Source organism: Palaemon carinicauda, chromosome 19 (genome assembly GCF_036898095.1).
Source record: "Palaemon carinicauda isolate YSFRI2023 chromosome 19, ASM3689809v2, whole genome shotgun sequence".
Lineage (NCBI taxonomy): Eukaryota > Metazoa > Arthropoda > Malacostraca > Decapoda > Palaemonidae > Palaemon > Palaemon carinicauda.
The window spans coordinates 80,106,041-80,116,648 of record NC_090743.1 but is presented as its reverse complement, the minus strand read 5'-3'; the positions used below and the strand labels follow the sequence as shown (position 1 = coordinate 80,116,648).

Sequence of the window (10,608 nt, the reverse complement as noted above, 5' to 3'; positions counted from 1 at the left end):
CACTTACTTTCTGTGCGGTGGGCTTCTGTTTTTAACCCCGCACACCACTTGTGCCATCTCTCCCTACACTATCTGTTTGGTTACTCACCGAGCAATAACGGTGAGGTGGGGTGCACTTTATGGAGTGAGGTTTGTCAGGGATTTCAGTGCCTAACTATAAATATAGCCTTTACACATTCAGAAACACTCTCAAACTCTCCCTTTTGTTTCTGCAGCTTCTCGTAATCAGCACTGCTTGTATTTGCATATGATCTATTGTATAATCCAAAATTCCCTCCCTTAAATCCATTTGCTCTTTCTCTAAGATCTATTTACAAGCCCTCCTTAAAGATTCATAAACTGCAGACATATCAACTCTGTCTCGGCGTCATTTTCCTCATAACACTTAAGATAATGCAGTAATTAGGCTCATTATCCTACATGCTACTTCTCAATCAAGTCTATCATTGACCTTTTTTATGTCTATGTACTCTAAGTCATATACATTTTATTCTCTTTGATTCACTCTAAAAGCTCGAATTTTTACTCATAAAAACCCTTTAATCTAAACAGTATTTTTTCCATATGTGGTCCCCCTCCTCCTCCTCCTCCTCATCACTATTACAAATGCCAAACTGTATGCCTACTCATAAAAACATAATACTAAAAGACCAACGTCTCCAATAGGGAGAGTAGTCCTTTAATGTAAATTAAATACGGAAACAAATTAGACTGAAATAAATTAACAAAAACCAACAATCAAGAGGAAAACTAATAAACTATCGGCACTTATCTAAGTTAGTTCAATAGAAAAACTACCTGCATCCAGTTTAAACCTTGGAAAATACAAATCCTTAAACTTTTTGACTACATTGATTATCCAGACTGAAAAGCTTTTAAAATCTAATTAATTGATAGTCCCAGAGATTAGTACTAACATCTGGAATAAATCTCTCGGAATTTGTGTTTTTATTCAACCATTTAAGATGTGACTCACCTGATAAAGACCATGACAATGGAAATTATTCAAGACAAAAGAATAGAACACCAGAGTGATCTTCAAAATCTTGAGAGACTTTCTCAATGTATACTTTTCTGTGCAAATCAAGACGAGATGTATGTTATTCATTTTGCATACCGGGTGAAACGTAGAGTGTAAAGACTTGCATGTCGTAAAAGAAATATTGATAATGAAGTCAATTTGATTCCTCATAGTATAAATCATGCACAATATTTAACTAAATCTCTAGGAAGACAATCAGAAGCCTCCGGATTGCTGCAATCAAGAGATGGCTTATGTACAAATAGAACAGCTCTTGCTTGAGGGTACAGTCAGGTACACTATTCGATCTGTTCCCTTATTTCCTTTCCTCACGAGACTATTTTCCCTGTTGGAGCCCTTGGACACATAGCACCCTGCCTTCAAACTTTGGTCGAAGCTTAGTTAATAATAATAATAATAATAATAATAATAATAATAATAATAATCATGATGATGATGCTATGATTGTTAACATTAAGCAATGACATTAATAAAAACTCGCCCAACGACAATCAGAGTTTAAAATTTAATGTTTCACAGTCAAAAGTAGAAATTAGGATAAAAAACAATAAAAAAAAACAAAGAGCAGAATGTATAGAGGTCTATATGGTATTGAAGATCACACGGAATGATTCGAAAGCACTTACATTGGGCCTTTGCAAGAGCAAAACCTTAAATGAGTGAGCAGATATATGCCTTCACCAAAGGCATTCAGATGTTTTGCCACGAGACATTTAAAAGTCTTAGATTGTAAGGGAATTGAAGAAATTGAGTAATAATTATCGGGTAATGAGCTATCTCTTTATGATCAGCTAGAGAAGTAACCTCATCAAATACTCAGTATCTGTAGAAAGGTCCCATTGCAATTAAGTTATGAAAAATTAGATCAATCTTAGTAGCTATTTGATTAGCAATTCTTAAATAAGAATAGGAAAAATAAATTCTTTTATCTTTGTCATAGGGCAGAAAATATGATGAAAGACATGATGCATAATAAGTTTTATAACATTCTATTAGACAAATCAACAAAAAAATGAGGGTATTTCCTTTGAACATGGAGTATCCTCTTACATATTAAAAGTTCTTTTTATATTCACGAAACTTATCTTTCGAATATTCAAAGATTTATTATCTTAACTTCCTCTTAAAACGCAAAACAGCCCTGCTAACTTTATGACTAACTCCTATAATACTACAAATTTAAAAGTACTTCGAACTCTGCCCCATTGTAAGCTATATTTTCTTCAAGTGTTCTCACTCCATCCTTGTTTAAGAACAGGGGCCTGTTCTTTGCCTCTGCCAATCCTTCGATACATTTAAACATCGCTTATTTAACCTTATAGATATATTCTTACATCAACTTAAACTTCCACAAACTTTCAAATTTGCTTTAACAAATTAATGTCAAGATATACTACAGCCACGTCCATTCTCCAAATTTTAAGGTTGTTGCTGATTTAAAGTATTCTATATTTTTTTATTTATTATTCTTATAGTTTATTAGCTATTCTCTTATTTCTTTTCCTCACTGGGCTACTTACCCTGTTGGCACCCTTGAGCTTGTAGCTGCTGCTTTTCCAATGATAATAATAAAAATGATAATAATAATTATAATAATAATAATAATAATAATAATAATAATGATAATAATAATAATAATAACAAGAAGAAGAAGAAGAAGAAGAAGAAGAAGAAGAATTACATACAGTATTTGAATAAACCATTTCATCTATTTTGAATAAACATGCATACACTTTTATCTATAATGTAGATGAACATAAAGAAATTAGATACTTAATGAAAACTGGGAATCTCCTTTTTTTTCCATGAAAAAATAAAACAGTAAAAGAGTCAGGAAATTCATGAGAAAGGCCTATGGAAGACCATCACAAATCGAACTTTATAATTAGCCTCTATTGGAATGAGAGATAATACCACTTTGGAAACTTTGGGACTGACATGTAAAAAAAAGCCTCCTTCCCCTATGGCATGCAATTGCATCTCTTATAATCTGCTTATTTCCTTAACGTGGCTTATAATCTCTTCAGTCCACCATTCCTTTTTCTTTTATTTCCTCATTCCACCATTCCTTTTATTTTATTCCCTAATTTTACTTTTATTTCCTCTTTCCATAATTCCATTTTATTTTATTTTCTCATTTACTATTCCTTTATATTTCATTTACTCATTCCACTCTTACTTTTCCATTTATTTTCTTATTCCTAGTCCTTTTTCTTTTATTTGCTTATCCGATTTTCCTTCATTTCGCATTCCACTACTTCTTTAATTTTATTCCACCATTCTTTTTGCTTTATTTCCTCATTCCAACATTCCTTTTTATTTTTCTTCCAAATTCCACCATTCCTTTACCATTATTTCCTAATTCCATAAGTTTTTTTTCTCTCACTTCCTCATTATATAATTAATTTTTCTTTCATTTCTTGTTCCCAGAAGCATTAAATCACGAACACTCCCTGCTGACCCTATGACCCAATCCTTAATTCTTAATCTTTAAACACGTTCTACCTTTTAGATATATATCATCCATTCTATCCTAGCATGTTCGCCTAACTTACTGTTCTTGTCAAGAACATAAGACTACTGATGATATCTTTTGCATTAATCCTTCTTGTAACTACTAATTCAGTCATTCTCAAACTTGTAACTTCTATTTACCGTAACTTAGCCACAAGCAAATAATGATCAGGTTTAATCTTAGTGCCACTCTTCTCGCTAGTACATGTATCGACATATTCTTTCATCTCATGTAACTATATATTCATATATATCATACAAAGTATATGCATGAATTAATATATATATATATATATATATATATATGTATATATATATATATTATATATATATATATCTATACATATATAATATATATATATTATATATATGTATATATATATATATGTATATATATAGATATATATATATATATATATATATATATATATATATATATATATATATATATATATATATATATATATATATAAGCCTACAGTAGGCTATATATCACTATCATCCTCAGCTGTTACTAGTCCACAGCAGGACAAAGGCTTCAGATATGCCCTTCCACACCTGTCTGTTTATGGTCTTTCTGTGATAGTTCATACATGCAAACTTTCTTAGATTATCAATCCATCGTCTTCTCTTCTTTCCCCTGGTTCTTTTGCAATTTTAAAGGACCCATTCTGTTATTCTTAATGTCCATCTATTATCTGTCATTCTCATTATATGCCCTTCCCATATATATAAACATATAGTACTAGTCAGGGCCACCCATACTAGGTTTGTTTCCTCTGAGAGATCAGACGAAAGTTGCTCACCATTACCAATCCGCAGTGGCCAGCATGTGAATAAAAACAGCCAAACCCAGATATGAATAAGGGCATGTATGAGGCCTTTGTTCTGCAATGGACTACAAATGCCTGAATTTGCTGTTGTTGTTTTTTATATATGCATACCCAAACCCATTTTTATATACATATATATATATATATATATATATATATATATATATGCATATAGATAGATTATATATATATAAATATAAATATATGTACATATATATATATATATATATATATATATGTATATATACATATATAAATATATATATATACATACACACATTATTTATATATATATATATATATATATATATATATATATATATATATATATATATATATATATATATATATATATATATATATATATATACATTATATATCTCAAAAAAAATTCAAAAATGTTTGGTGAATTAGTCGAACGAAAGTAAATATTCCGTTTTTACCCAACACAAAAAAATGGCCTATAAAAACGAGCAGGGTTTAATCAGATTGACGTATGGGATAACCAGTGAGCTGAGCCACGTTTTATGTTACCTAAATTCCACGCCAAATTCCATGGATTTTTCTCACAAATAAGTTGTTGACATCTTTGTTTGTTACCGTGAATATATTTACAAAATAATTAATGATTAAACAAACTTACACTATATAAAAATACCATGTCTGTCACGGATATATATATATATATATATATATATATATATATATATATATATATATATATATATATATATATATATATGTATGTATATATATGTGTGTATATATACATATATATATATATATATATATATATATATATATATATATATATATATGTATATATACATATATATATATATATGTATATATATGTATATACATGCATCTATATGAATGTATATGTATATATAAATAATACTTCCTCTATATAATAAAGAGGGAGTGTCTGGATATACTCAGGTAGGAGAGAGTAAGTAGTCATACCCTCGTGAAAAAAGGGTGCTTGTGATTGTATATCTATCTAAGAAAGTTGGAGGGGTGGGGAGGGTTGAATTTGCGTGCATGTGTGTGTGTGAGTGTATGTGTGTGCGCGAGGACGTGCATATCTATCTAAATATTCAGACAATTTTTGACGGGTTGCGTATACTAGTAAATGGATAAAGATAATTTGGAATATGTAAGAAACTCAATGTTTATCTTTAACAAATACACCTACATAAAAACCCAAAAATTTTCAGGATTTGGTCGTAACAGTATACAGTTTTTTTTTCGTACAATGTTGTCCTTAAACTTGTGGTTTTCAATATGAGGAAGTGGAGGACTTTTTATATATGAAGAAGATGATTCTTTTCTTAAAATTTGAAGTGTATGAATTTTACAACTCGAAGTGGATGAATTTTAGAGCATTAATTAGATGAAATTTGAAATTCAAGTTGATGAATTCCTGAACTCGAAGTTGATGATTTTTTTTTTATCGAAATGAGGTGAGTTTTTTAATTTGAAGTGGATGATTTCTTGAACTTGAAGTGGATGAATTTTAGAACTTTAAGTGGGTGAATTTTTTAACTTGAAGTGGATGAATTTTAGAACTTCAAGTGGATGAATTTTTTAACTTGAAGTGGATGAATTTTAGAACTTGAAGTGGATAAATTTATAATTTGTAGTGGGTGAATTTTAGAACTTGAAATGAATGATTTTTAATAAAATTGAAGTGGATGAATTTCTGAAAATTAAGTGGCTCAATATATGAACTTTACGTTGATAAATTTTTTTTTATTCCAAAAACATGAGTTTTTAAATTCGAAGTGGATAAATTTTTTAACTTGAAATGGATAGAGTTTCAAGCTAGAAGTGAATGAATTTTTAAACATGAAGTGGATGGTATTTTAACTAGAAGGGAATGAATGATTTAATTTGGAGCGGATGCATTTTGTAACTTTAGGTGGATGAATTTTCAAACTTGAAGTGAATGAATTTTAAAACTTAAACAGGATGAATTTTAAAACTGGAGTAGGGGGAATTTTTAAATTTGAAATTGATGAATTTTTCTCTCATTGATGAATTTGTAAACTTGAACTGGATGATTTTTTTATCTGAAGTAAATGAATTTTTAAACTTGAAGTTGATGAATCTTTAAACGTAAAGTTTGTGACTAGTTTAACATGAAGTGAATTAATTTCAAACGGGAAGTTCTTCAAGGTCCAATTAGACGGTTTATTTTTCTTGTTAAGCGAAGAATTTCACTGAAAAGTGTCTATATCATAAGTAAATAAGGAGTAAAACTCGATTTTTTTTTCCTTATCTATAATGATGAATGTCTATGGATTTAAATCTGTTCATCAAATTCCTAATTGTTATAGCTCCTTGTATCGACGTTGGTTTGATTTCATAACGGCAGAAATTATTTATTGGGTTTGCTTATTACCTAAATTATTAGTAAAGTAAATTCCAGTCAAGAAACGACGAACTTTTGAACTAAAAAGTGGATGAATTTTTAAACTTACCTAGGAAATATAAAAAGTGAAACATGCCTGTGTCTCTTCTGTACCGAATCGTTCTATTATCGACAAGAAGTCCAGATGTTATGCGAAAAGAAATATTCTTAAAACTTGGACATTTTCCAGATTCCTGACCCAATAGAATCCTCTTGCAGTTACCACGAAGTTATGCAAGTTGTGCCACTTGAATATCAACACATTCTCAGTCATTTGAAGTTGAGATTAAATCATAAGTTCGTCATTAATTAATATAATTTCATTTTGGATTCGTCATTGACAGTGTTTGCTCTTGTGTATAAAAATGTTTTCAAGATGTTACATAAATTATCTGCATGGGTAAAGTTTATTTCAACTGAAAACTTATTTAAAACTTTGTTAAAACATCATAATTGTTCTATCGTTTATCTCTATTATCGTTTGACGTCACTTCCCTTAACTGTTTGAGATAGTTCGAAGTTAAGGTAATTTTAAACTTCCCTAATGAACAGGTCTTAGATAAACTTCTTATCCCAACGAAGTTTGTAATTCTTCATCAAAACAGTTTCTGATATGTAAATGCATTTTAATTTACAATAAACAAACTAAGAGTCAAAGCGTAGGAGATGAGATATTAATTACAAAAAGTGAGTGCCAAGTATGAAGGAGTTAAGTATATTTCAACTTCAACAAAGACAAGCTTTCTCTTGGACGAGAGCCAGGCGCTGCACTGGCGGTCTCACCAACGCTACACCAGTACTGACTCCAGACCGAGAGTCGTTCCAGGTTCTAGTCCCACTATTCATGGATGCCTGACTCCCTCCCACCAACCCCCTCTCCCCCTTCCAACCGATACGAAACATCTCAGCTTCACGAGAACCCAGTGCAAGTGGCAGCTATGTCGCTACCAATGGCAGAGCGCGTGCGCCGCATTGAGCTTCTCATCCATTACTCTCTCTCTCTCTCTCTCTCTCTCTCCATGTGTATATTTATGCCCTTCCACCATCTCTCGAGATGTTACAATATAAGCAAAGATGCTGAAAACACAATAAGAAAATATTCTTTTCATACAAATACTTAATTGGACTATATCAGAAAGCTCTCTTTCTCTCTCTCTCTCTCTCTCTCTCTCTCTCTCTCTCTCTCTCTCTCCATGTATATATTCATGGCTTCCTACAATCTCTCAAGATGCTACGATACAAGCAAAGATGCTGCAAATAGGGTAAGAATATATATCGTTAGGGAGGACGATAAGTATTGTAAATTTCTTCCTAATGAGGCTACAACAATAAAATCATTCTCTCTCTCTCTCTCTCTCTCTATCTCTCTCTCTCTCTCTCTCTCTCTCTCTCTCTCTCTCTCTCTCTCTCTCTCTCTCTCGTAGCAACAACAAACGAGTCTGTTATTGAGTGTCGACGACTAAGTAAAAGTATTATGCCTTAAACAACACGAAAGAAATGTTACATCGGAAAACCAGATGAGTTCTGGGAGAAAAAAACAATTGTTCCAATTGTTCTTCACCTATGATATAGCAGAGGCTTCTCTCTCTCTCTCTCTCTCTCTCTCTCTCTCTCTCTCTCTCTCTCTCTCTCTCTCTCTCTCATAGCAATGGCACCTCTGCACCGTCAGTTGCTAACAATGAGAACTGATTACCAGTCACTTAACGTTTGAGAATTTTTATCCTGCGTTGATCATCCCGAAAGAATTTACGTGAAATTGAGCGAAGATATACACCAGTGTTTCTTATTCTAGCCATGGCACTTTTTTGCTATTAGAAGTATTGTGTCTTTGATAATGGCTATTAATACTTCCATTTTTACGACTCTTTTTTTTTCGGGTGGAGCAACCGAATCTATGGCCTTTTTCGTCTCAGCGGCGACTCACATTATTAGTTTTATTACCATGTATTAATCATAAGGGTAATGTCGATTGATCAAAAAGGCCTTTTCACGCTTAGATTGTTTTTTCAAGGTAAAAAAAAAATTGAGCTTAAAAAAAGTTTTTTTCAGGCCTAATTTTTTTCCTGCTTAAAAAAAGTTTTTTTTCCAGGCCTAATTTTTTTCCTGCTTAAAGTTTGTTTCAGGCTTAAACACGGAGGTTTCTGGCTTAATAAGATTTTTTTCAGGTTAAGAAAATTTTTTTTAGCCTTAGAGTCTTTTTCAGGCTTAAAGAATCCGCATAAAACAAGTTTTTTCGGGTCAAAAGCTTAAAAAATCGCTTTTTCCAACTTGAAATATTTTATTTAGGTTTAAAAAAGTTTTTCCAATCTTAAAAGTTTTTTTAAGCCTTATACTGTAGTTCATTCAGCCTTGAAAAACAATTGAGGATAAATTAGATTTTTAGAGTTAAAAAATTCTTTTAGGCTTAAAACGATTCTGGCTTAAAGAAAAGGTCTTTTTTTACAGTTTGAAGTCGTCCTTCCCTTGTGTACCTGATACCGGGCATCCGGCTGATAAGGTAACGCTAAAGGTACTGAATATGAGAAACCAATTATTACTAATATTATTCATTACAGCTATTATTTATCATTGTTTTAAAAGAAAAAGAAAGACCCATTACTGTTTACTAGTATACGCGACCGGTCAAAAGTTATACCTAAATATTTAGATAGACATGCATACCCATACATACCCAAACCCCTCTCACCAAGGTATGACTACTTAATCTCCCACCTATTCGAGGGACGGGGAGAACTAAGAATAACCTAAAAATATTATATATATATATATATATGTATGTGTGTGTGTATGTATATATATATATATATATATATATATATATATATATATATATATATATATGTATGTATGTGTGTGTGTGTATGTATATATATATATATATATATATATATATATATACATATATATATATATATATATATATATATATATATACACACACTTGCTTTTTACTATATAAGGGAGATTGCTGTTCCAAGCAAGAAGACGAACACAAGACGAGGCATACTTCAAATAGAAAGACTCTTTACTCTCAAAAACGTTATAACCTGATGCCAAAGTTCAGAAGTTTAAGAGCTTCTGTCAAATTACTTTAGGGCAACTTTGCATTCTGCTTATAAAATGAACTGTTCTTTATTCATGATTGCAAAAGCAAACTGGTTGAGTTATTGGCTCATCTCTATTTCATATTTCCTTAATACTGTTTCGTTTCTTTCAAAATAGTGCATTTTGTCCTCTTTTGAGAGTTATCTAATTTTCTAGATATTTATACATGTTTTTTCTTGGACGTTAATGATAATGATAATAATAATAATAATAATAATAATAATAATAATAATAATAATAATTATAATAATAATTAAGGCACTTAAACACAGAAACAACACTAATACTGCTACGTATAATAATAATAATAATAATAATAATAATAATAATAATAATAATAATAATAATTAATGTACTTAGCAACAGAAACAACACTAATACTACTACAAATAATAATAATAATAATAATAATAATAATAATAATAATAATAATGATTATTATTATTATTATTATTATTATTATTATTATTATTATTATTATTATAACAATAACAATGGTACTTAAAAACAGCAACACCACTAATTCTGCTACAAATAATAATAATAATAATAATAATAATAATAATAATAATAATAATAATAATAATAATTACTAAAATTATTATAACAATAATAATAATAATAATAATAATAATAATAATAATAATAATAATAATAATAATAATAATAATAATAATAACGGAAATAGTAATGATAAC

General features: G+C 30.1%; 1 protein-coding gene across 1 annotated transcript in view; it reads right to left on the bottom strand.

Moving 5' to 3' along the window:
- Window positions 1-7,565, bottom strand: part of LOC137658278 (zwei Ig domain protein zig-8-like) — a 400,234-nt gene extending 392,669 nt beyond the window's left edge. The window contains exon 1 of the mRNA XM_068392953.1: window positions 6,876-7,565. Coding sequence (XP_068249054.1) covers window positions 6,876-6,900 — 25 coding nt within the window. The 5' untranslated portion in view covers window positions 6,901-7,565. The remainder of the gene's footprint in view (window positions 1-6,875) is intronic.
- Window positions 7,566-10,608: the final 3,043 nt, after the last annotated feature.